The 24,080-nt window shown below is 46.3% G+C and overlaps 8 protein-coding genes across 8 annotated transcripts; 3 read left to right on the top strand and 5 right to left on the bottom strand.

The window, feature by feature from the left end:
• Positions 1-248: 248 nt before the first annotated feature.
• Positions 249-2,816, bottom strand: V1513DRAFT_270340 (P-loop containing nucleoside triphosphate hydrolase protein). The gene is made up of 6 exons (XM_066894547.1): positions 2,299-2,816; positions 2,094-2,237; positions 1,918-2,037; positions 1,693-1,862; positions 1,383-1,640; positions 249-1,330 (listed from the first exon to the last, which is right to left on the bottom strand). Exons 1-6 carry the CDS (start codon positions 2,735-2,737, stop codon positions 347-349), a joined length of 2,115 nt encoding a protein of 704 aa, XP_066755004.1. The 5' UTR covers positions 2,738-2,816; the 3' UTR covers positions 249-346.
• Positions 2,817-4,450: 1,634 nt separating this feature from the next.
• V1513DRAFT_439675 (uncharacterized protein) lies at positions 4,451-5,398 on the top strand. The gene is made up of 5 exons (XM_066897247.1): positions 4,451-4,680; positions 4,808-4,886; positions 4,967-5,019; positions 5,074-5,091; positions 5,144-5,398. The coding sequence occupies exons 1-5, from the start codon at positions 4,534-4,536 to the stop codon at positions 5,168-5,170; spliced, it is 324 nt and encodes a 107-aa protein (XP_066755003.1). The 5' UTR covers positions 4,451-4,533; the 3' UTR covers positions 5,171-5,398.
• V1513DRAFT_439672 (uncharacterized protein) lies at positions 5,334-6,245 on the bottom strand. The gene is made up of 4 exons (XM_066897246.1): positions 6,163-6,245; positions 5,987-6,085; positions 5,759-5,923; positions 5,334-5,701 (listed from the first exon to the last, which is right to left on the bottom strand). Exons 1-4 carry the CDS (start codon positions 6,203-6,205, stop codon positions 5,553-5,555), a joined length of 456 nt encoding a protein of 151 aa, XP_066755002.1. The 5' UTR covers positions 6,206-6,245; the 3' UTR covers positions 5,334-5,552.
• A 175-nt stretch (positions 6,246-6,420) lies between these two features.
• Positions 6,421-10,123, top strand: V1513DRAFT_423709 (P-loop containing nucleoside triphosphate hydrolase protein; the record flags this gene model as incomplete). The annotated part of the gene is made up of 7 exons (XM_066896050.1): positions 6,421-6,577; positions 6,630-6,733; positions 6,790-7,568; positions 7,623-8,679; positions 8,746-8,989; positions 9,044-9,831; positions 9,890-10,123. The coding sequence occupies 7 exons, from the start codon at positions 6,421-6,423 to the stop codon at positions 10,121-10,123; spliced, it is 3,363 nt and encodes a 1,120-aa protein (XP_066755001.1).
• Positions 10,124-10,302: 179 nt separating this feature from the next.
• V1513DRAFT_270197 (uncharacterized protein) lies at positions 10,303-12,430 on the top strand. Its single transcript, XM_066894546.1, has 3 exons — positions 10,303-11,328; positions 11,384-11,868; positions 11,928-12,430. The coding sequence occupies exons 1-3, from the start codon at positions 10,481-10,483 to the stop codon at positions 12,365-12,367; spliced, it is 1,773 nt and encodes a 590-aa protein (XP_066755000.1). The 5' UTR covers positions 10,303-10,480; the 3' UTR covers positions 12,368-12,430.
• A 1,529-nt stretch (positions 12,431-13,959) lies between these two features.
• V1513DRAFT_439660 (acyl-CoA-binding protein) lies at positions 13,960-14,593 on the bottom strand. Its single transcript, XM_066897245.1, has 4 exons — positions 14,485-14,593; positions 14,374-14,427; positions 14,238-14,309; positions 13,960-14,170 (listed from the first exon to the last, which is right to left on the bottom strand). The coding sequence occupies exons 1-4, from the start codon at positions 14,509-14,511 to the stop codon at positions 14,060-14,062; spliced, it is 264 nt and encodes an 87-aa protein (XP_066754999.1). The 5' UTR covers positions 14,512-14,593; the 3' UTR covers positions 13,960-14,059.
• Positions 14,594-14,965: 372 nt separating this feature from the next.
• On the bottom strand, positions 14,966-16,850 carry V1513DRAFT_439658 (uncharacterized protein). The gene is made up of 2 exons (XM_066897244.1): positions 15,916-16,850; positions 14,966-15,861 (listed from the first exon to the last, which is right to left on the bottom strand). Exons 1-2 carry the CDS (start codon positions 16,646-16,648, stop codon positions 15,308-15,310), a joined length of 1,287 nt encoding a protein of 428 aa, XP_066754998.1. The 5' UTR covers positions 16,649-16,850; the 3' UTR covers positions 14,966-15,307.
• Positions 16,851-18,436: 1,586 nt separating this feature from the next.
• On the bottom strand, positions 18,437-23,960 carry V1513DRAFT_411055 (DNA replication factor Dna2-domain-containing protein). Its single transcript, XM_066895723.1, has 11 exons — positions 22,659-23,960; positions 22,515-22,610; positions 21,968-22,462; positions 21,657-21,915; positions 21,187-21,592; positions 20,614-21,131; positions 20,352-20,545; positions 20,163-20,284; positions 19,671-20,105; positions 19,507-19,606; positions 18,437-19,446 (listed from the first exon to the last, which is right to left on the bottom strand). Exons 1-11 carry the CDS (start codon positions 23,880-23,882, stop codon positions 18,931-18,933), a joined length of 4,365 nt encoding a protein of 1,454 aa, XP_066754997.1. The 5' UTR covers positions 23,883-23,960; the 3' UTR covers positions 18,437-18,930.
• Between the last annotated feature and the right edge of the window lie 120 nt (positions 23,961-24,080).

Here is a 24,080-nt window from a genome sequence, read left to right as displayed (position 1 = left end):
AACCATGTTTACACCACCCAATGTAAAGCTAAGATTGTGGGAGTAAAAAATTTAAGCTTCATATATGAAGGCGGTATTGACAAGTCTGATCTGGTCTATGGTTTATCGGTGTGGCTTGGCAGGCCAGGCTATGACGATCTCGTTAGGTAATCGATTCACTGCACTGATACACCTGATAGCGCAGAACGAGCGCTTATAGTCATTTACGCAACTCTGATGTTGCAGTTCTCTGCTCAAAATAAATACATATTCGGGGCCTGTAATATATATATACATTCTATAAATAAGTGATTATGTACAAATATGGCAAAAGATCGCCAGGCCAACTAATGCTCTGACAATATGTTCAAGTCAATACTTTCATAAAGTAACTATTATCGTCGGCGACCAAATCCTGAAACCGACCCTGCTCGACTACCCGACCACGCGTATCCAGCACAATGACATGGTCACTGCGGCGAATCGCTGATAGTCTATGGGATATTGAAATCGTAGTGCAATCGCTGTCCATAATATGTCGAAGTGCGTCATTAACCGCCGCTTCCGACTCGGCGTCCAGTGAGGACGTGGCCTCGTCTAGTATTAAAATTGATGGGTTCCGAATTAATGCGCGGGCTATTGCTATCCGCTGCTTTTGCCCTCCACTTAATTGGGCGCCTCGAGGCCCGACTTGCGTGTCCAGGCCCTGCGGAAAGTCATTGATAAAGAGACAGTTGGCCTTGCGAGCTGCCTCTTCAACCTCTTCCCGCGTGGCGGACGGCTTTCCGTAAGCAATGTTGTCCGCGATCGATCCTGAGAAAAGTACTGGGTCTTGGCCGACTAGTCCAATCGCGCGACGAAGTGAGAGAAGGTTGAAGACTCGAATATCTTTACCATTCAATGTAATAGTTCCCTCGACTGGATCATAGAACCGTAGTAGCAGCTGGCTAATAGTAGTTTTCCCACCTCCTGAAGGGCCTACCACACAGATATTAGACCCTGGGGGGATAGTGAAGTTGAGATCGTTAAAAATCATCGACGACGGTCGTGTGGGATACGAAAACTTGACGTCCTTGAATTCAATCGGTCCCTTTGTGTCTTTCGTTGCGGGAATGCCGATAGTGCTTTTAACGACTTGCTTGCTGTCCTCTAATTCGAATACACGACTGGCTGCTCCCAAGCCTTTCATCATTTTGCTGTAGAATGAAGATAGGCCAATCATCGCACTGCCGGTGTATGCTGAATACATCATAAACGATGAAAGATCGCCCATCGATATAGACGAATCAAGAACCATCTGCATACCTACCGACACCAACGTGAGAACAGTCATGTTTCCAGCTAGATTCGTCTGCTCGAATATTAGCAACACGCCACACATACCAAACAGTTCTTTGTCCTACCGCACTAAAGAAACTGGCTGACAACAGAGCTTCACGTTGTCCAATGTCATATATATTTCTGATCTCCCTGTTATACTTCCGTACCTCTACAACATCTGCCGAGAAAGCTTGAACAGTCTTGATATTGTTTAGTGTTTCTTCCGCAACTCGTGTCGCTGTTCCTAATGTTCGCTGTGACTGTGTGGTAATATCTCGTATTCGACGACCATAATAATATGCTCCGACTGCAACTGGTGGTACGACCGCTACTATAATGCCCTACTGGTCTGTTAGATGTATTATTTGATGATATTGGAAGCAAGATAGTTACAGTTAGTTCTAGGCTGACGTATGCCATCATTGTTAAACCAGCAGTCCCTGTAATCACGGCTTTCAGGCCATCGGCGATATTTTGCGTAAGCGATTTAGCGACAATATTGGCATCGCTCGAGAACCGAGATAATAAATCGCCCACGCGGTTGGCGTCAAAAAACTCAGCATCTATACTAGTATTAGAATAGAGGGCATTTATTACATCTACTCAAAAAGTTTGTACCTTGCATGACAGTTTGCTTGTATAACTTTGATCGTAGTCTTGCAACGACTCGCTCTCCAACAACTCTTAGTATATACACACGCCCAAAATTGGCGCTGGCTCCAAGAACAAAAAGAGATCCTGCGATGCACACCTTAGTGTATAGTTCAAAAATGATAGAGTGCAATATGACGTACCCAGCGCGACATTAAATTGAGCGAGTGTTAATCCTAACAATCTTCGGTCACCGTCCTTCTTCACAGCCATATCCAATATTTTCCCTATAGAGTAAGGTACACAAAGCGCAACCGTAGAGGAAACACACAGCAATAAGAATGCGCCTATATCCAATTAGGAACGCACATCTCATACACCATACAGCAACTCAAAATATCGACGTACCAGTCAATGGCCATAGTTCCCGTTTAGCTAACGCAAACAGTCTCGCTACATCGCCAAGTCTCACATCTTTTACCGTCTCCTCCTCGCCACTGTCTTGCCGCAATCGTCTTCGAAATGCGCGTGAATCCTCCAAGGCATCGGTCCGGTGTGGAAGATCATGCGCGGAGTGATTCGCAACTGTCTCGCCTCGCCTCACCTGCCGCTGGCAAAGACCACTTGAAAACAGCCGGTGCGGCAATTTTCGTAAAAACTGAGGACAAGCTGTGTATTTCTTGAGTGTGAAGTTGGACCACTTGATGCACGGCGTGGGAGTACTGAATGGTGCTCCTGTGCACGTCGCCAAACATCTTTTTCGAAGTAGCAGAATGGTTACCTGTTGAGAACGAGTACCTCGTTGCGGCGCCTGTATGCGCCATACAGGTGGTATTCGTGGAGTCATGCCAACCTGAGCTGGTCCTTACCAAGTCGAATCGAAGACTAAAGATGCCCGTTGTAATTGTGGGGTATTGGTCGGATTAGCCGCACTTTTTTTTAAAACATCTCTTCGAAGTCCCAACTGCGTTAACCTTCGGGTGGTCATCACGCGAAATCCATGTTCTAACTTAGGTGTATTGCAGACAATGAGCCAAGGGTGCCAAGGAGGCTGTCAGGCATGTTAAATTCGCTTCGTGGATCAACATCTATTTTATAATTTGTCACAGGGCTGCGATAATAAATATATGTTCTACGCATGATCCGCAGTGCAGTTGTTCGCGTACTATTTACTTCCGCAACCATTTCTCTAACACAGATATAAGGAACTTATGAGCCTTTCTAATGATGTTCACCATGCTAACTTGATTGTTGTGTCTACTGCATTTGTATAGGATGACGAATGTCGTATCCATGGACTGTTCTCGAATTATCGGAATCTTTTACTAGATCCCGCTCTGGAGCACAAGGGGCGATGCTTAACGCATTGTAAATGAGATTGGATGGGTCGATGCCAGGATTTGCGCTGAAGTATTGGCCATGGTGAGGTAATATCGTCTGCCCACACCAATATCCAGATGGTTGCACTCATATTGCACAAAATATAGCATGGGCCTGTTATATATTGTTGGGGCGGGGAATCCACGTAGTCATAACATGGTTTTCTTCCATAAATTAAGTGAAAGTATCGAAACAACTGGCTCCTAACTTCATATTACAATTTTCTGTTTAAATCGAGGAAGCTCCATCAGAGTTCCTCGAAGCCCACAAGAATATTGTGTGAATCCCCCTGAATCCTACCGTGGATATCCACTGCCGTCACTAGCACTACTGTACCACAAATACGTCAGACAGACCATGGCCCTATGAGAACTGCCAGGACGACCTACCTGTCCTATAGTTGTTGGCTATGTGTACAGGCAGCCAAGCAGCATTGACAATCTAGCTGTGGGTACAATCCTATATGTGCGCTAGAATATGGCTCCAATGGCCATGTGGCTTTCGATCAGTGTAAGCGTTATAAGAGATTTGATTTGTGTTAAAAGGGACCACTAATGGCGTTGCCAGGCACACAATATATCGGTGCCTTAACCATCAATACGGGCTTCCATGTCGAGTAAATATGGACTCAGTAATTCCAAGGTTTGCCTTCATAGATAGAACCGGATAACATGCGCCCTCAAGAGTACATAGTATTGGAAGAGGGGTTGATTTGTCCAGGTGTTCGAAATGGCATTTCATTGGTAATCTGGTGTTATTCTCTTTGAGTTAGACTTTATGTATTGCGTTGGCCGAGCTAGATTAATAAATACTGATGCGTATCTAACAATAACGGTATCGTATGGCAGTAATAGAAAGGAAGATTCATATATGTCGTATGCCCTCGCTGTCGTAAACCTCGATCATTTATCTATCTAAAAAGGGTTAGTTACACTTGCTGCACAATTACTGCCATAATATGAGATGAAAGCCATCATATTGAAATGAGGCTGACAAAAAAAAAATTTACACAGTGTATCTAGTTACCAGTCTCAATCTTTGAGCCGCGCAATTTGCGGCGATATGTGTCGATAATTACGCTACGCTCTGAAGCAGGCGTATGTGTCAGTCCGCGGCCTGGCCAATGACGGCAGTGTGTGTGTAATGGCCGCTCGGGGGTCCCGCAAACCTCACCCCATTGCCGACTTACGTTAAAAACATCGACCCTAAGTTCAACAGCCCAGATCTTCATAATATTCTGATCAACGATCTTCATAGATTACAATGAAAGCCTCCATCATTTCTGCAATGCGACCATCGTTTGTGCAAGCCATGCGGCCGACGTCCGTCGCGGCCATTCGCGCGAGCTATATCAACAACTTGCGCGCTTCCTTGGTTAGCAACCTCCAAGCCAGCAATGTCGTTCGATCGGTATGTCAAGACAAGCTTCTGACGAGAGAGATGTCTCTGTTTAAAAATTTTGCCACCTGTTGTGCCAGAAAATATTCTCAATTAGTCAGAGTACTAGCTTGAATCTATACTAACACTATTCTTGAAGACTCCTCAAACTAAGGCCGAGCCTGTCACCCACAAGTTGAAGAAACTAAAGAATGTCCCAGCTGAATTGTATCCTCTCTGTACGTTTTGATTATGCCAGTTTGCGAATTTCTCGGTGCATGAGGTTAGGTTCCGTTTCCGTGCTAATATGATCCTATAGTCATTACCCTTCTCATTGGTCTCGGAGCTGCCGGCGTTGCTGTTTCGCGGAAAGTATGTTCAAGTTGTTTTGATATGGTTGAGAAAATTACTGATCTGGCTTCATAGTTCCTTTACGACCCTTCTGTAAGTTAATGGGTAGTAGTTGATTTGCGGAAGAGTTGCTAACAGATTCCAGGTTCGTGTTAACCGAAGCAGCAAGTAAGAAACATCATTAGGAAACTATTCTGCGAATTTTGTTTGGCTATTGAGCAATCTTTATCATACGGCACGAATAAAATATTTGGGATTGAATACATTTGCTAAAGTTTTTATTCTCGAGCGCATGTAATTAGTGAAGTGCGGGAGTTGGAACTTAACATTCGTTTTCATAAATGATCATGAATATTGCTCATTCCATCCGTGAGCAAATTGAGTTGCATTCAAATTATAATTCAGGCGAGTGCAATCTTTTAGCATGCAGATCCTCTCCACCCGCGGCATACTGAAACTTCTCTCGCCGAGCTTTTCCAAATAAGTTCGCATGATACTATAATACATATACCCGTCGTATGCTACAATTAAGATTCACGTAGAACCTTGGTTGTCTAACTCTCAGTAGGACCAGCTGTTTCAGTTTCATTCTCCAAGTTCTGCATCGCATCGAACCCCTCTGCCACCGCCTTGCTCTCCTCAATAGCCCGTCGGTCTGATTCGTCAACGTTATGTTCCTGCATCCATGATTCTGAGTCCCAAACTGTAAATTCATAGTCAGTACCAGTTTTTACCGCGAACTTGCAAGCAATGAACCTACCAGCAACTTTAGCTTTGCTAATATCAAATCTTTCCTTCTGCGGCTTTGAGAGCGTAACTTTCAATGTCCGTCCATTCAACTGTGCTTGATTCATGTTTTCAATAGCTGCTTCGGCATCTAACGGCGTATCAAATTCTAGCAGTGCGAATCCTCGATGTGGCTCATCTGCAACCTGTTACTTTTTTGTTCCCCAATTCCGGGATATTGACATCTAGCTCGGTTACGTACTTGATTTATCATCTTTGGGTAGCTGAATGTCGACTATGTCGCCAAACGGAATAAAGGCATAATGTAGGCCCTCAGTCGTTACAGACATATCCAGGCCAGCTAAATGGTGAAATGTTAGTGTTCGGAACAACGACGAGATGAATGAGTCACAAGGCCTTGTCGTCATAATACCGTACATATATAAATCGTAGATTTTAGTTTTGTTTCTTGAACCGACATTTCTGACGATATGATACAAAGGACTGCACGTGAATGGTGTTTGAAAACTATGTGATAAATCAGATTCCGGAAGTGGGGTGGGGCTTAAAGTCCCAACTGCTAATCTCGTGACGACAAGGGCAAAGAACCAGCTGTAATCAAATCCAAAAGGCACTATATCTATGTGCATATATACGCCATCAAATACTCAATTGGAAATGATTTATTAATCGTCAATGGCTACTTTGGAGGTAGAGCACATACGGTCTGACTCGTCAGCTGAGATCCACCATCAAAATGTACCAACATTGCAAGAAGCACCGCCAATATTCTCGTCTCCAACGCCTTTGAAAGCTCAAAAGCCTTCGTCGGGCGGAAAGCGGAAGCGAACTGGTGTGTTTAATCTGATATTTAGACTGCCAGGGGACGCGATTGACCTGTCTAGGGAAATCGGTATCGAGGTCTAGGACGTCCAATTCTGATCGCATTAACCGGTGGCATGGATCAACCACGGAATCCACTCGACCACCTAAGAGACAGAGGTCAAAGGTATAACCGTCTGAATAATATATCCAAGTGAATGGTGCAACTGACTGCTAGTTCAGACGGAGGATGAGATTCAGCGGGAGATAGATATCGCGAATGTCCTCAACGATCTCGATAGACTGGCGCCAATAGGCGTAATTGATATTTACAACCTGCCTAGACTTCCGGCACCAGGAATAGAAGCACCGGATGGGTGGCTATGGATCGAGCCACCGTGGGATAAGAGCCTTGTTCTTGAGGAGCCTTTAAACTCACTTGCGTACCTGCACAAACGGCTGTTTCTAAGAGTGACGTATCGAATGCTGGATCATCGGACAGCGCGATTTCGGATATATATTGTCCCCAAAGATGTTGAGGGACGACGTTTCCTTCCGCAAATACCGACTCTCACGAAGAAGAAAATCAGGAACGTGATGCTGCTGATCAACACCTCGGGACGAGCATGGGACGGAGACAAAAACGCACCTATTGTACCACTGATCAAGCCTCCACCAGACGAGGTGCCCACCCTTTTTGACATGTTTAACCAGATCTCCGCGGTTCCTGAGAGCGTACCGGAAATCGATGACCCTGAGAGTGAGGAAATCATCAACGAGGTAATGACCGGCCATGTGGAGGGGATGAAGTCAGTATTGTATCTTTACCAGCGCGAGACGGTTGCAGAGATGATACGAAAGGAGCTTGTGCCTGTCCAAATGATTGACCCCAGACTCAGCGAGATTACATCACCGCAAGGTGCTAAGCTGTATATGGACACGGACACATACGAGGTGCATATGAAGCCGGATTACTTTGACGGAACTTTCGGAGGAGTGTTGTCCGAGGAAATGGGCTTTGGGTACGGTTGCAATGCTTGGAGTCAATGTAGATTTATACTGACTGTTATTTCTAGAAAAACATGTATATGCATTGCTCTTATTTGCGCTACCAAACACCAAGGGAGCCGCGTCCCTGATGACTGTCTATTCGTTCCCACCGAAAGGACATCCATCTCCTCTCTTTCAAGCATCTGCGCAAGGACAATTACTAGTCTAGGATTGCCGTGGAGATCGTATCGTTCTAGATTGCCAGAAAAATGCGTCGAAATATTGACACAGAATCGTGCTTCCTACGTTGTCGAGGATCGTCGTTCGTCGCATACTAGGGCAGGAACCAGAGGACACGAGAAGGTTAAGCCTCAGACTATTGTTCTTTCCGGAACAACACTTGTTATTTGTCCAGATGCTCTTGTGCCTCAGTGGCGGAACGAGTTAGAGAAACACGTGAATAAGGGCTTTCTGTCTATACTCTCTTTAAACGGGAACGACTCTGGGAATGACGTTGATTTCAGTTGCTTTGATATTGTGTTAATGTCGCAGCGCAGGTTTGCCTTGGAATTTAGGCAGCAGTCTTCGCCATTGCTTCGAGTCCGCTGGAAGAGAATAATAGTGGACGAGGGCCATTCCATGGGTGCGTCGCAAACCAGCGCGGCATTTGCAGCAAAACAACTGTATGTTGACAGAAAGTGGGCAGTCACAGGCACGCCAGTTCCCGGTTTACTTGGCATCAACGTCGGGCTAGACGCGGCCATGACATCGGCTTCACCAACCTCCGAAACTAAGGTTGGGAATCAGCATAGTCGAGTAGCGACAGATTTATCTCGGCTCGGACATATTGTTTCTGATTTCCTATGTCTTCCACCGTGGAGCGGTAACTCAAGTTTATGGCAGAAATACTGTGCAGCTCCGTTTTTAGACGAGAAGAGGCACGAAATTGTGGAGCGAGTGCTTAGACAAGTTATGGTCCGTCATCGATGGAAGGATTTGCAGATTGACGTCGAACTGCCTCCATTGACGCACGAAGTTGTGCTACTTGAGCCGTCAACATTTAATAAAACCAATATCAATCTGTTTCATGCGTTCGTGGCCGTCAATGCGGTTTCATCGGAGAGAACTGATCAAGACTATTTGGTAAGGACATTGTTGCAGACATTTGTGGTCGCACCAACCGTATTTTAACAAACTGACACCTGTTAGTTTCATCGGAATAATCGAGCTCAGCTGCGACGACTGGTTACGAACTTGCAACACAGTACATTTTATTGGACTGGGTTTTCGATCGACGATGTAGAGTTCATGATGGATGTCGCAAAAAATTGCCTGACGAATGGCAAATCGTACGCCGAACACGATATACATTTATTGAAGAAATCTCTGGAAGCGGGAAAGTATGCTATGAATAATGCGTCTTGGAAATTTTCGTCGCAGCAGCATGAGATGGGTATGTTCTCCTGTAGGAGTTAACTTGAGCCGTGCATCTGATTATCTTTGGTAGGATACTTTGTATCACATGTTGCAGAAGATATTTCGGGCCAGGTGTTTGATTTATCTCTTAGCTCGAATTCTGGGATTATGTCTGGTCCCAAGATTCTGCGATTCCAGCAACTCGTGCGAGGTATCAAAGTGCGCGATGTGGATGGTAATATATGCGACGAGGAAATCGTTAAATTGCGTGATCGGTTAGTCGGACAGTCTCAAATGTCTGAATTACCTGCGCGACCTGCGCCTACACGAAGTCCGTCTAAATCGAAAGGCCAAGATATGGAAACCAAACTTAGAGGTCTCCCAGGTGTACCGTCCACACCGTTATCACAACATACAAGCACACAGCACAAATTCTTTAATTACTCCGATGGCTTCATTAACGCGTCGAGTATCAAACTCGAGCCGAATTCGCGGTTCAGAGATACTAGTATCTACGGGTGCTTTTCCTCCAAACTATCTTACCTGCTGTCACGAGTTTTAGAACTAAGTGTGGACGAAAAAATCATTGTATTTTACGAATTTGATGATATCGCATTTTACCTCGGTGAAGGGCTCGAGATTTTCGGGATAGAACACTGCTTCTACACGACGTCACTGAATCCACAGGCGCGTGCGTCGAACTTAATGGCTTTCAACGCTACAAGCAGGTTTCGGGTGATGTTGATGGATCTCGGGTTAGCCGCTCACGGATTGAATGTAACCGGCGCGTCGAGGATATTTTTCGTGAATCCGGTGTGGCAGCCGAACATTGAGGTCCAAGCAATGCGTCGTGCGCATCGTATTGGGCAAGCTCGACCTGTACGCGCACGTTAATTTTCTACTTTTTCTCATGGTACTTACTAATGGGTCATTTCAGGTGCACGTGGAAACATTGATTCTGAAAGGAACGATCGAAGAGGAACTATTCAATCGCCGGAGAAATATGACGGAAGCGGACTTTGCCGCAGCGAAAACGCTTACGGACGACGCGCCGACAAGTCGGATTATATCTGCATCGCATTTTATGGAGATTGATGATGTTAACGCGCATGGCCAGTCGTTTAAGCCACCCGTACCAATTTTGAAGGCGTATGGCGAGGATGACGGATGACGATCCAGAAGGGTTTTGTTGGATACTGTTACCATGCGGAATGGGGCGGAATCGAGAGTTTCGGATGTAGAGACCCTAACCCGATAGTGAGATAAGGTTTTGGCCCTTGCTTGTGTGTGCGCCTTGACACGTTTTTTTCCCCCACTGCATCAAGCCGCCGGTTCCGAGATCAGCGGCGAGAGAGTTTTTTTGGTTCCGTTACTGTTTTGTGGAGACTGACGCGGGGAAGCTGGCACGCGTGGCCATGGAGCGGGAAGGTATATGATTCCGCGTGATTCTGCCAGTTCGCCGTGCTCATTCAGTTTCAAGAGACGTGCTTTCAAATATTCTAATACCTAATACGGCAGTGGACGCAAAATGGCTCGTTACGAACGGGTTGTAATAATACCGGATATCAAGCAATGCAGATTTGATTGGAATAGGAAGGTTGCCAAGATCCCAATTGGCACGTTCGACGTCGATATGTCGATTGCGGACTTGAACCATGAACTGAAGTCGGGTAATTACAATTATGACAGACGCGGTGCGTACGACGAGTTATTGCGACTATTGGAGCGGGGCTGCTGCGTGCGACTGGATTTGGTGAAGTGGCTTATTCGAGATGGTGTGATTTTGGTAGCGTATATTAAGAGAGAAGGCAGGGGGACAAGGATGTTGATTGCGATGCCGGCAGCGGACGGTCAAGTGTATAAGCAGGTACAAGTAGAGGACTGTGAGCGGAGACATATATTAGGGTTGCTTCTGTTTGATTTGAATAAGCATCGGGAGGGGTTCGATGGAGTTGCGGACCCTTGCTTTGAACCGGTACTTGAGGAAAGGCAGATACGAGAGATCATGGGAGATCTGGTGCCGCCGCGGAAATATGCGAGTGCCGCATTTTATAGATGCTGCAGTGGCGCGCCGATGCATTCGTGTACGCTTGAGAATCAGGAAGATGACGGTGCAGTGCAAAGAGTCCTAGAGGCCGGGGTCAAGATAAACGGGATGTCTACTGGACTGCAGGAGTTTGAGCGAGCGTGCGTGGCGCAGATGATGTATCGTGAGTTCTTGTACGAGGAGGATTGTGTTGATCCTCAGTTTATGGAGGTGGAGACGCCGAATAAGGAGAGATATTATATCCATATCGATAGTGGACGCGCGATGCAAATGGCGCCAAGGGTAAAATTTGTGAATGGCGGGATATTTTATGAAACATGCCGGGATAGGTGAGTTATCGGTCTAGTCTCTGTTTTAAACGGGGAAGCTAATAAGTATTCGAAGGGTAATGCGAATGTGTATCGCACTGATTGCAGCTAGACCACGAATATGCGAAGCGCGTCGGCAGTCGCTTGCCCTCACTGGTCGCGGTGTCGCATCGCTGGCAGACAGTTGCAGTCTTGCGATTAAACGTGCGACTGTGTACTGGCAAGATATTGTTGATCGTCCCGACGGATGCGCAAAGGCCATGCGTGAGCTGCAATGTTCCTACAGAGTGACTCAGACGATTGACGACTTGGAGGGTTTCAATGATCCAGTCCGGACAGTGTGTGGGTCACGGGTTGTGCACACAAGCAGTGCGACGCTTTTGGTTTGTCAAGACGAATTGTATGATGACTGGCATTTCGCGCTTAATGATGCGGTGGATGCTGAAGTTTTGCATGTGTTTGGCGTATCTCACAGCTCATCACTGCCATCAGCCACCGAGCTTGTGAAATTCGATATAGTGCTGATCAGAGAGTCTTACTTTTGCCGAGAGGCTATGCAGTGTGAGTATCATTGCCCCGATGAGGCGCGTGAAGAAGAAGAAGTAACTAATGAAATGTAGCTTCTGTGTCGCCAATTTATAGGATCCACTGGCGGCGGGTAATTCTAGAGTCACCTATTGAATTTAATAATTGGTGGAGACAAACGCTGGGACAAGTCAGATGTATTTGCAAGGACATTCTCTGGATTGTGGGCGCGTTGGGAATGCAAGGCATAACAAAACGGCGACATCGAGGGCTTGAGAAAGGCGAGGGGCCGTGTTGGGATTTGGCAGCCGGGGATGTATGGGATATTGCGCACTTTGAACCGATGGAAGTAACGATTGCGGCAATGGTGGAGCAAGGGTCCAAGAGACCCGTGACGATGGATCTGTGGCCGGGAGTTAGGACGAGATGGGTTGGCGAGGAAGTTGAGATACAGGCGGCCAAGATCGAGCGAGACTTGCGTGCACTGATGCCTCATTATGAACCGCCAGTTATTACCGGTGGGGAGTGGATATGATTTGTCAAGATTTGCGGTATAAAGAAGAGTAAAAAGCGGTATATATATATAGTGTCATGGCTTTGTTAATAGGTACTACTGCTCAGTTGAATATTGCTCAAGCAATAATGCCCAATTGTATTTTTTTATATCTGTAAAATGTTCGTCTTGCGCGTGACCAATTGAGTAAGGGACGAGCACTTAGCGCGGTCAGACTCAGACTCAGACTCGGTGATGCCCAAAAAGGGGCATGCAATTACTTTTTGTTTGGCGAGTTGTGTAAGTTGGCTTATAAAAAAGGGGCTGGCGGTTGACATGTCGTTTTCTTATTATTTATAAGGGTTTTGTGACTGCATGTAAATATGCACGTCGATCTGCATGCAGTCGCTTATTTTTGTGCGGGGAAGAGGGGAGGGGAAAGGGTTTTTTTGGAGGAGGAGGTCCGGTTCGTTCGTTTCGTTCTTTTTCCCCTCCCCTCCCCCTGCATAGTCCAGGTTCGCTAGCAGATCGGCACCGTTGATTCCCTCCACAATATGCTTTACCACATCACCGTTCTCGATTTAACACTCAGCGACTATCAGAGATTTCATTTATTTCTAGGTGGTGGCCATCACTTGTGATCTACCGACAACAAGATTGGTGCGGAATCACCAGAACTTTGCTTTTGGCTGAAGATACACAATCGATAACGTGTGGGCTAGCCCCCCGCATTTTTTTTGTTGTTAAAAAAACCTATCTGCGATGTCCAGCGTTAGGAGAAATAAAAAAAAATAAAAAAAAAGAAAAGAAGAACGAAAAGTTTAACCAAGTTGATGGAGAAATCTGGCGCGCGTGGCTTTGAGCTCAGACTATATCGTTCGTTAAGTCGACGTCGTCATATTATTAGTTCGCTTAGGCTTAGTTTGTGGTTGTGGTTTTGCCCACCTAAAACCTCTCTCCGCCTTTTTAAAAGTCATTGTTGCGGCTCATCGCGTGTCAGCTATTACTTGAACTTGAACTTCCGCTCCCTTTCTCTCAATCTGACCGCGTTGCATTTAATTGCTCTGATCCCCCCCCCCCCCCCCCACACACACACACACAGCCCCTCCACCGATCCAGTCCTCGAGGCTACTTTGCCCTCGCAGCAAGTGAATAGTTCATAGAGGAATAGATAGACAAATAGAAGATCGTCTCCATCCAGATGGACGCGCAAGTGTCCGCACGGAATCCTTCGATCTCGTCCTCCCACCACTATGAATCATCGTCGCCTTCTAAAGATCAACACACACAACCACCTCGTCATCAATCATTACCACCCCCTACGCGACGAGAATCGGATCCGGACGCTGACGTGACGGACGCAGTGGTACTACCTCCTTCGTGCGATGATGACCATACCACATTGATCGGAGTCTCGATCTCACTTTCCGCGCTGCATAACAATAACAAGTCCCGATGGACGGCGACACAACTATACACATATCATCTAGACAAAGCGGCAGAGGCTGCCGTGCAGGGCACGAGAAAACGAAGGCAATCTAGTGAGGGTTCTTCATGGTCTGTTAATTCTAGGCGGTATAAATCTGCAATGGGGCGCTTATAATCGCATCGAGAAAAGGGGGGGGGGGGGAGTCTTGCGTTCAATATGTATATATTAATTCATTCATTACATTCATTCCTACCCTTTATTAATATATTATGTTTAATATCCCTATTTCTAGTCTATTGACCGAACTACTCGCTGTACTTTGCAATCAACTCGCCAGCGTACTTGATGTACTCTGCCTCGGCATCCTCTTGCGACATGCCTTTTAGCTTGCTCCATTCCGTCCACTTGTACTTTGCCTATTTGATTTGACAAAGAGTTAGCAATCATCGACATTCTCGCAAAGAATATGTTCCCCCTTTATACCTTGAAGTCGAAGACACTGGGTTTAGCAGTCTCGTTGTCGCCGACGGTCGTTTGCTTGTACAGCGCATAAAGCTGCGAACAAACTCGTTAGTTCCAGGTCTTCTGCCTTACCAGCTTATCCAAGCTACTACTTTACCTTCAAAAGCTCATCGTCTTTGGGCAACACTTTCAGTTGCTGAACGTCAGCCGCCTAGAATCCCATCAGCAAACCAAAACCTCTGGCTTCATATATCTTCTTTTTACTTACAGCTTTCTCAAATTCAGCAGACGGCATTATTTTTGGGTGAAATCGGTCGTTGTGGTTGGCGACGGGGTGGAAACCAAGGTGGGTTTTTAAGTAAGTGTGTGAACGAACAGTGTGAACTAAAAATTGGGTCGCCCCGTGTGGTTCCCTCGTTCCCGACGCGATGCGATCGCCCAGGCCCGAACCGCTCTTGTGGGAAATTGGGGGGAAAGGCCCCCCGACCTCACTTAATTAAAATATGAAGGACTTTTCCTCATTTTTAAATAATTCTACATTGACAAAACTAAGATGCGGTGCAATAAAATATATCAGTGATTTATTTGGTTTTTTTTTAACAATTCGATAATTCCAAGTGTGATCCTTCTTACCTTGGGCATTCGCAAATGTTGGGGACAACACATTGCAACTTTAATTTCTGGCAATCGAACTAATGCCGGGCCAAGTGCACTCATCATCAACAACAACAACAACTCAAATAATATTAGTTCTATTATCGTAATGCGTACTCGTAATGCGTACCATTTTAACGTACCCAAAATCTACAATACATACATATAAATATATACCTACTAATAAATTTACAATAAATATCACCCATATATACCCGTATTACACATGTGCCAAATAAAATAAATTTCCGCCAATTCCTACCGTATAATTACAATTCAGTTAACAGAACATCAGACGCATTCACAAAAATTTTAGCAAAACACCCAAATCCAATAATTATCATATGTACCAATACAACCCAAAAAATACTATATAATATGAACAGGAGAAGCGGAGCAGAAATGCAAAAAATTTTACAACCTTGGAAAATCAATAATCACGCGTAGAATTGCATTGGCGACTGCACATGCGCCTGTTGCATCTGCGTGTCGACCATATCGGGATAATACGACAACAAATTAAAGTCATACATATGCGACTGCGGCTGCATCGGTATAGGTAGCTGAAACTCGTTAGGCGGGATTGCTAACACCACCGGCTCGGTCTCATCATCACCACCCAGGATCCCTGATTTTGGAAAGTACTGGTACTCTTGCTGTTGATGCTGCATCGGCGGTGATGGATTCTGAAACTGAGGCACATCAATCGCCAGCCCGGCAATCAACCGAACGCACATGTGACCATCTTCACGGGCACATCGGATTCCGGCTCCAAGGCACTCGTCGCACCGACTCGACGAGTTACCACGAACAGCGTCTGCAGACACAGTCTCATCCGCAGCAGCATTCTCAGAAGAAACTCCGACCCGCCCTGCTCCAGATTTAACATTGGCGCGTCTATGCTGGCATTTCTCATAATGCCGTTTCAATATATCACTTCGACAGAATGAATCAGAGCATAAACTGCATTTATATGGCCGGTCTCCGGTATCTAAGCTTACGTTAGATATTCCAATCAACTTTATAAACCACCAATTGCACTTACGCCTCAGCATGTGTCGTTTGAGGTGTTTCGCGTGGAGATACGACCGAGAGCATTCCGTGCACTGAAATTTGCCGGCTGCGTTCTTTGTCGGCGCCACTCCGGCAGTCAGGCTGTGCGTCTGCGAGACTGAAGGCGCGGACCGGGACGAAGTCAGCGGTGGTCTCCGTGCCGCCCGCCTCTGGTTCTGGTTCTGGGCCGATCGAGACGTCGGCAGGCCGGGTGCTGAGGCGGAGTATGGCGACTGAGCAGAGGATGAGGACGGGGATGGCTCGGATGTGGTTGAGATGGCGGTCGGCGTAGCCGAGGAAGGTCTGAACTGAAAGTCATTGAGGGAACGCGCAATGACGACGTCGTTGTCTTCGTCGTCTTCAGACATGGTGGTACGGGAAAAGAAAACGCACGGGTTGATGCCAGCGGCGGTGGTGGAGGTTGCGTTGAGACTATCGATACTGCTGGCGGATGAAACGGGAGCCAGGTCGGACGGCTCAAGAGTGAAGGAGGTGTGACAGGCGGAGTCGTGATCGCGATGGACACGGTCGAAAGGTGAGCAGGCGCCAGACGACATGCTGGCGGCCGGGGATGTTGCGAGCGAGAATTGGTCTACAAAGGTAAAGTCTGAGGCTGCTGAGGCCGATGGTGTCGAGGAGGAGTAAAGCAACATTTCAGCTTCGAGAGCGAGAGGTAGGGGAGGCTGCATGGGAGCGGAGTAATCGAGGGCGAAGTAACCAGACATGGCGAGAGCGGTCAGGTGTGTGTGAGAGAGAGAGAGAGAGAGAGAGATCTTAGATGAGGATAACGGAGGAGTAGAAGAGGAAGTGTGATTAGAGTAAGTATTTTTGAGAGCGTTAAGAAAGTGCAAAAGTCAGCGAGACTGGCGACCGAGCCGACGGACGAGGCGGGCACAGTGAGTGAGTGAGTGAGTGTGAGAGGAAAACTCGGCAAAGTGGCACACAGACAAAAAAAGCAGGGCCCTCGGCTATACTAAAAGAAAACAAACTCACGCTAACTGCCGAATCGCGCGCACGAGGCCGCAACAGGCGCGTGGTCACCACCAGTTTTTAGCCTTTTTCCAGTTCACCATTCACATTTGTAAAATCATATCATATATCACATTTATTGGTCTCTCTTGTTCACATCGTCAATACAGATAAATCCGTTGATTCAATTAGAAGCAGAAGAAGGACACTTGAAACACAGTGGAACCCTAGCCCAGAAATAGAGTTTTGGCTCGTCGTTTGGGTTTGAGTCGAGTGGCTTAGGACGACCGACCGACATATGACACGCTACTTGACACGCTACTGCGGACCGCTGACCGCCGCTGACATAGTGTAGACATTGTCAGTAAATAGCACTCGATTCAGCAGATAGCATAGGAATAATTATACAGACACCTGCTGCTGCTGGCTGGCGAGGGAGACACGGCAGACAATTATCGAAAAAAGCAACGTGTTGCGATCTAACAAAAGGTTAAAATTTAGTACATGTTGCGTGTCGTTGTGGCCAGCATTAAGATAGAACTTTGTCCCTGCGACGCTGTCGCCATTTTCAGTCATGATGTCAAACTTGTGTAGCGAAGGAAGGAAGCATTGCCTAATGATATGAAAAACAGTCGTGGCGTGCTACGAATCACAATTAAACAAAAGGTTCGTTTCAAGCACTTTGCATCTTAGCCACAACGAATGAGAATAATATATTATTATTTAATTATCTTGGCTGTTACTATCACATTTAATATTTACTGATCGGACATTCCGAGTGGGGGTTCGACCGATCCATTGGTGTCGACTCGTCTCTACATTGGCCTAAACCAGGAGAGGATTAGCCATTTATACGCCACCGCAACATGTGAACGACACCTGTCGATGTCAGTGGTGGCACTGTCCGCCACTTATTTGAGAAGCTTTCGGCTTTCTGCGAGTGCGAGTTGCTAACTAAAACGATGCACATATAGAGAGATTGCCTACTGTAATTGCCTGCTCGGCATCGGCTGATTTAATAGTGTGATAAGATACTAGTCAGCGTCTCAGCGTAGCAAACGTTTGTAAGCCGCCTCACTCATCTCGTGACCACCTGACTCATCTATCTGGCGATCTCGACCTGTCATGTCAATCCGCCACAGCCGCAATTGGCTTAGCGTAATCACCTCACTAAAGCACGAACCACTTAACTACTTGAGTTAGTCGACCGCCAATCGATCGGATGACTGACAAATTGGAGGCTGTCATTGAATTAGTTGCCTTCTTGCAGATGCAGATCATACAAACTACGGCTAATGACGACTAGTCTGCCTGACTAGACTTGCTACATTATAGACATCAACTGCCATAATTAGTTCCGGGGCGTACAGTTACTTCAAAATGCTTCCCCTCTAAATGTACAAACCCCCCTGGTTAACTGACGAACGATACTCACAACCACGCGATTTCTTCGATTTCGAGATTTGAATCACGTTTTCGGAAACCTAATTCCTTTTCGGTTTGCTGGTTATTTCTGACCCCCACCCCCCCCCCCCCCCACGGATCTGTGATTTTACTATTCTATTTCTTCAGCTTGCACGTTAATCATCATCGTCGAATTCTCAATCTATTGTATTCTTGATGGGCTGCTTCAAAAAATATAGACATTCACGATAATACGATCTGACGAACTGGAAATTAGTTTGTCGGTTCTTTGTGTACTTTACTCTCTCCGTAGTCTAAAATACAATATTGCAGGTCGAATCGCCCGCCGTTCGTCACTCACTGATCGGCATACTCTGATACTAATCATCCTCCCGATAATATATATATATATATATATATATAAGCTACGACCCAGCGTGAATCGACCCGGGTCGCCTAGCTAGTTGTTCCTTGGCGCCACATAAGTTGATCGGATTCCCCCCCCCGCACGTTCGGAATCCCGCGTTTCCGTGACTTAATATCGTTCACTCTCGACCTCGACAACTAACTTATCCTGTGCACCTAGTTTTAGACTTAATGCAAACTTATTTCTATATACAATAATCTAGCCCTACTATCGCAACTCATTAATAATATTTCGCAGAATTGGTCTACACTCGATAGCTGCTCCTCCCAACTTCACAACCGCCACCTTTTGTTGTTTGCGTACATGAACAGTTGTGCTCTCCGTCCGCGACCCGCACTGCGGATGCAACAAGTGTGCATCTCTCGGAACACTATAGATCCACCCCTTGCTCTCAACTAATTCAAAAAACTTCGCCAGCATGTCCACAGCCATGAGCGTCTTCTTGGACCCGAAAATGACAAGTTTGCTCCTCGCTCTCGTAAATGTCACGTTCAACCGCCGCCAATCTGTTAGCAAATCTCCCACCATCTGTTCATCGTTCGATCGCACAAGCGAGATAATCACGCATTCTTTGTCCCGCCCTTGGAACTTATCCACCGTTTGCATTTCAAGATTGGGATATTTCTTCAACTTATTAGACACTAATTTCAACTGCGCTCGGTACACCGATATGATGCCGATCGAATCTTGTGGGACACCGCTCAAAACAAGCGACTCCGTGAACTGCAGGGCACTAATCAGTCGATATGAATCTTGTCAACAAACGCCAACAACTTATCCTACCTGCGTCACTAACGTCGCTTCGACCTCATTCTGAATCCGGTCCCCTTTCTTTGTTTCTTTCGCAGGAACCCCGTCCGTATCAACAAACACAACTTTTGTCCTACACCAAACCAACTGGTCAGCTACCTTGTCAATTAAACTCTCAAGCTCTCGTGGAATCGTACTGTTCGTTTAAAAGATCTGCTATCCAGCAACTCTCTGCCTTGCACCTCCCGCCGCAACCTCTGTGAATCTCCTCAATCCCTTCTTCAATACGCGGCACAGATAATTTTCTAACTGCAACCTCCGCAGTACCACACTTTAACCGACCATTATAGATCAGTACATTCGATAAAGTCATGACCTCCTCACACATTCTATACTGATGCTCCAGTATGGCAACAGCTGACGGATGTGCTTCCGACAGAAGCTTGAACAAGCTTACGTCCAGTCCATCCGCTTTGGCTTCCTTATTCCGGACCAATGGCGATAGTTGATAATGGTCCCCGACAAGCACGAATTTGTCTGCAAATCGCAACGGTCCAATGCAGATTGGCAGCGTAATTTGCGACGCCTCATCGACAATACAGTAATCAAATCGTCTTTTTTGAAAAATTAAACTAGCGGCACTCGATCAGTCTCTATATTGCCAACAATACATATAAAACACCATATACTTATTAATACCCAAGCATGTCGTCGCAACAATTTGGGACCCGTAGTAGAATTCACGAAGATCATCAAAATTGTCAGGCAGTTCAGATTGTAAACGCGCAAATTTCTTAACCTCAGGGTGAATCTGCCAACAGCCTCAATCAGTAAAAAAAACCCCCCCAGGAGAAATCATGCGATACGAACAACCATACCTTACTCAGCGGACCTAGCCGAAGGACATTGGTACAATAATTCCGGACCTTGAGAAGAATATTGTCTACTGCAGTGTGCGTATACGACGTCAGGAGAATGGTTTTGTTCTGTGCCAAAAGTGTTTCAATAATATATGAGACTGTCGTGGTCTTGCCTGTGCCTGGCATGCCCATAATCAGCGCATAGTCGCAAGCTATTTTGAACGCTGTCAGCTCGAACTTCACGTCAACCATGTCACTCGACCATGTCAGTCGTGCTTACCAGTCATCACCTTGTCTAAAGCTTTCAATTGATCATCGTTTAGACGTCCATCACATTCCGCAGGTAAATGCGGTTGGATAGTCTGGGTCAGGAACATTGGCTTCTCCTTAGCGACAATCAATTTCCTCCGCCTTTTATCACCGTCCTTCTCAATGAGCCGGACGAGATTATTACGCACTAGTGCCATACCGCTGCTAAATTCGTCCTTGTCTACTCGAAATAGGACTCGCTGGTGAGGAGACGGCTTAATGGAATGCATATTGGAATCGAATTCGCGATCGACCGAAACAACAATCGTGTCTTGAGTAACCTCCTTCAAAAATCCGGCAGCAAGAGCAATATGTCCAAAGTCATCCGAAACGATGACTGGGTCACCAATGTTAACCTGAGATGACAAAAACGAAAGAGACTCGTAAATATTTGACAGTTCTGCGCGCGAGAAGGTATACTCGTACCTGTTAATCTTCTCATTGATATTTGACCGCCGCATACCGTCAACTTTCAGAGACGCAAAACACCTAAGGAATTTTTAGAAACCAGTCCACAATACAAGACGAAGATCGCATGACTAACCGTCCGAAAGATTCACGCTCAAGTGCAGTCATGAGCCAAATTTCTTGTCGGAACTTCGCCATACTGTTTTCCTCCAACGTTATCAGTCTATCCCAGTGCTTCAAGAATATTTTATCTTCTTCCTTAATATGTTCTGTCGCGTCATCAAATATTGATCCCAATCCACTCGTAAATCCGTCGCCATCCTCGACGGCTTTGTGATAGACAAAACAGCCCATTTTGGAAAAACAGTTCTTGCACATCGCAGCATTCCTACTCATTGGCAACACGTAGTCCGGGTTGTTGATAGATCGTGCAATCTCATTGCGACCCATGATTAATCCTCTAATTTCGTTCCTCACAGCAGCAACGTTCAGCGTCTGTGACAAATCGAGATAATAAAGAATACCATTCAGGACCTCGACATCTAGCAATCGTTAATATGACCGTTACAGTGTCATGCACCCATAATAATAGTAAGTTGAAGGTACCATAACGATCCGCGAGCATCAAGGTGTACAGAACGGTCTGGGCTCTATGAGTAATAGTCTTCGAATTTCGACCCGTCTTAATCTCTAACGGCACAGTAACCTTCCCTTGCCCAGTAATATCAACCATCACTGTCATATCTATGCTACCTTTCAACCCATACATCGGAGACCAGATGTGCTCCTCTGTGTCTAGGATCTCGACAACGGCCATCGTGGTTTTGCAATCAGGCTTACGAGCGTCTTCTAGCAGTGCTGCTGCCTTGACGAAGTCAGAGTATGATTAGTTAAATGATATGACATGGGGTATTTACCTTCGGTTGCAAAGAAACGAATTTCGCGGCCCATTCTCGCATGATGTCGAATCTCTCGATGACATGCTCTCGCGCAACAGTCAGTGGCTCGTCCAAGAAAAACAGCTTCTCAATATGCCGAGGCAAAACATCTTCCAGAACACGGTCCATATGCTCAATTGTGAAATCCGACTTCGTCATGCATTCCTGGAACAGCTCGTGAATAATAGTTCCATACACTGTCGACCGATTGATGTCAGTAGGACTTTTTATCCGGTACGCTAAAATAGACTTCCGGGCGCAAAAGAAATATTCGGACACGATCGTGCTTGAGACAAGGACATCCGGATGGACAATCAGTATCCCATTCTTGTTGTCGATGACACATTGTCCGGTACCGTCAAAATCTCCAATGACGTTGATGTAGCTTAGAATGTCGACTGTCGAATTGATCCAGTCATCACGCAGAATTATAATGGCCGAACAATTCAATTGCTCATCACGTCCTTGGATTCGCTTTACTCAAATGAGTCAGTCGGCAGCGTAGAAAAACTCAGGATTATCATACCTTTTCGAGCCGTGCGAGGCCTTTCACCATGTAGTGGCCATCTGTGACATCCTCCACCAAAAACCGTTTATAATTCTTAAACTCGACTGGCGGGAACTGCACGAGGTTAGATGAAGTACTCATACCTGCAGCTGTGAATCTCACCCTTGATCTTTGAGTGCTCTGTGTATCTCCATAAACCTCCGTCGTGACAAGCTTAGTCGTGCAAGTTGCATTCTCCTTGACAGGCTTTACTTTCGTAACTGTCGGGTTCTGTGGATTCTCCAGTCTTGCCATCAATTGCTCGAGCTCATCCGAATCAAAGGCCTCGAAATCACTGAACTCGTCGTTGCAGCTCTCATTGCATGCATCGGCTTGCTTTGGCGACGTAGACATTGGATTTTCATTACTGAGTCTCTCACCACTGGTGTCGTTCATCTTCTTTGACTGCGAGACAGGTATCTCGCTAAAATATTTGTCGCGAACAAGTTTTTTGTCTTGCAGACCGAGGATTTGCGTAGTCCCCACCTTGTCAACCAAATCGAAATCGATATCGTCACTATTGAAGTCAAACTCGTCGGCACTGCCGTCATTCAAAAGATCGTCTTTGCTATGTGTTTGACGACGTTTTTGCGATTCAGGAGGGACTATATCAGAAATCGACTCGATTTGAATAGCTTTTACCGAAGACTGAACTTCATTCGCTGTGGTATTGTCTGAGTTCGATGATCCCGCTACTGGCGCGTTCGAAATGTCAGCTTTCTCCACTTGTATTCCAGTAGCCTCCGGATGTCGTCGTCGGCGTTTTTTCACTGTAACGGGCCATTCGGGGTCACAACTGACAGATCTCCTCAAATTTGACAGCGACCTGCCACTAGACGTGCTACTCGGTATGCCCAAAGACGAGACGCATCTCTCCAGGGAGGAGTCCAACCCGGAGGCCAATCCTTGCGTTTTATACCTCATCAATAACTCCGTAGCTGGATCTGCCGTTAGTGCCATTTTCGGATCCAAATCGTTGTTCCGAGAAGGAGATGACGACGGATCTACTATATGATCATTCTCAGATGAAGGATGCGGCGATATATTCCACGTGATGCTCTCCTCAGTTCCGTGTTGGTGTCTGCCGTGGAAGGACGTTAGACAGGCATCCCCATCAGTAAGCGGTCGCTTGCGGGCATGAGCGTCGAGAGGTGCTCGTCGTCCGACGCCGTTGATATAACTTATCGGTCTCAGGATGTCTCGCTGGGCCGGAATACCGTGTGTCGCGGCTTGCTTGGTATCGCTGCAGCTCTGAAGACGCACTGGCGACGCGTCATATGTCTGTGAGTGATGAGCATTGTCTTCGAAATACAGAGATCCCTTTGCGCATTGAAGTGTATCTTCCATTACTTGAAGCCTGGTGCCGACATATCAGCTTGTCATTCTCGCAATTATTGCTGACGTGGTGACCAGGAATCGGCCAACCAGTGAGCGCGTTAAAGCAAAACAATCGCGAGGGTAAGGGCACCAATCGGGGTTGAGTGAGGTGTGACTGAGAGGCGCGTCATTTACGCGACTCATCAGCACCCATTATAATTAACCTTA

This window comes from Lipomyces chichibuensis, assembly GCF_038497645.1.
Source record: "Lipomyces chichibuensis strain CBS 12929 unplaced genomic scaffold V1513scaffold_6, whole genome shotgun sequence".
Classification (NCBI taxonomy): Eukaryota; Fungi; Ascomycota; class Lipomycetes; order Lipomycetales; family Lipomycetaceae; genus Lipomyces; species Lipomyces chichibuensis.
Note: the sequence above shows the minus strand (reverse complement) of the source record. Positions and strands in the feature narration are given on the sequence as shown.

Bases quoted from the DNA above. Each gene is read 5' to 3' on its own strand.
- V1513DRAFT_439672 (XM_066897246.1), bottom strand. From the start codon at position 6,205: ATGTCGGTTCAAGAAACAAAACTAAAATCTACGATTTATATAT. The intron at 5,924-5,986 runs GTACGTAACCGA...AACAGGTTGCAG, and splicing joins ACCCAAAGATGATAAATCAA to ATGAGCCACATCGAGGATTC. The intron at 5,702-5,758 runs GTAGGTTCATTG...ATGAATTTACAG, and splicing joins TAGCAAAGCTAAAGTTGCTG to TTTGGGACTCAGAATCATGG.
- V1513DRAFT_439660 (XM_066897245.1), bottom strand. From the start codon at position 14,511: ATGCCGTCTGCTGAATTTGAGAAAGCT. The intron at 14,428-14,484 runs GTAAGTAAAAAG...ATGGGATTCTAG, and splicing joins CTGCTGAATTTGAGAAAGCT to GCGGCTGACGTTCAGCAACT. The intron at 14,310-14,373 runs GTAAAGTAGTAG...GTTTGTTCGCAG, and splicing joins AAGACGATGAGCTTTTGAAG to CTTTATGCGCTGTACAAGCA.
- V1513DRAFT_270340 (XM_066894547.1), bottom strand. From the start codon at position 2,737: ATGACTCCACGAATACCACCTGTATGGCGCATACAGGCGCCGCAACGA. The intron at 2,038-2,093 runs GTACGTCATATT...TGTGCATCGCAG, and splicing joins TCAATTTAATGTCGCGCTGG to GATCTCTTTTTGTTCTTGGA. The intron at 1,641-1,692 runs GTAACTATCTTG...ACAGACCAGTAG, and splicing joins ACGTCAGCCTAGAACTAACT to GGCATTATAGTAGCGGTCGT.
- V1513DRAFT_411055 (XM_066895723.1), bottom strand. From the start codon at position 23,882: ATGGAAGATACACTTCAATGCGCAAAGGGATCTCTGTATTTCGAAGAC. The intron at 22,463-22,514 runs GTATGATAATCC...ATTTGAGTAAAG, and splicing joins GCCTCGCACGGCTCGAAAAG to CGAATCCAAGGACGTGATGA. The intron at 19,607-19,670 runs GTACGATTCCAC...GGTTTGGTGTAG, and splicing joins GCAGATCTTTTAAACGAACA to GACAAAAGTTGTGTTTGTTG.
- V1513DRAFT_439675 (XM_066897247.1), top strand. From the start codon at position 4,534: ATGAAAGCCTCCATCATTTCTGCAATGCGACCATCGTTTGTGCAAGCC. The intron at 4,681-4,807 runs GTATGTCAAGAC...CTATTCTTGAAG, and splicing joins CCAGCAATGTCGTTCGATCG to ACTCCTCAAACTAAGGCCGA. The intron at 4,887-4,966 runs GTACGTTTTGAT...ATGATCCTATAG, and splicing joins AGCTGAATTGTATCCTCTCT to TCATTACCCTTCTCATTGGT.
- V1513DRAFT_270197 (XM_066894546.1), top strand. From the start codon at position 10,481: ATGGCTCGTTACGAACGGGTTGTAATAATACCGGATATCAAGCAATGC. The intron at 11,329-11,383 runs GTGAGTTATCGG...AAGTATTCGAAG, and splicing joins TATGAAACATGCCGGGATAG to GGTAATGCGAATGTGTATCG. The intron at 11,869-11,927 runs GTGAGTATCATT...AATGAAATGTAG, and splicing joins TTGCCGAGAGGCTATGCAGT to CTTCTGTGTCGCCAATTTAT.
- V1513DRAFT_439658 (XM_066897244.1), bottom strand. From the start codon at position 16,648: ATGTCTGGTTACTTCGCCCTCGATTACTCCGCTCCCATGCAGCCTCCC. The intron at 15,862-15,915 runs GTAAGTGCAATT...ACGTAAGCTTAG, and splicing joins CAAACGACACATGCTGAGGC to ATACCGGAGACCGGCCATAT.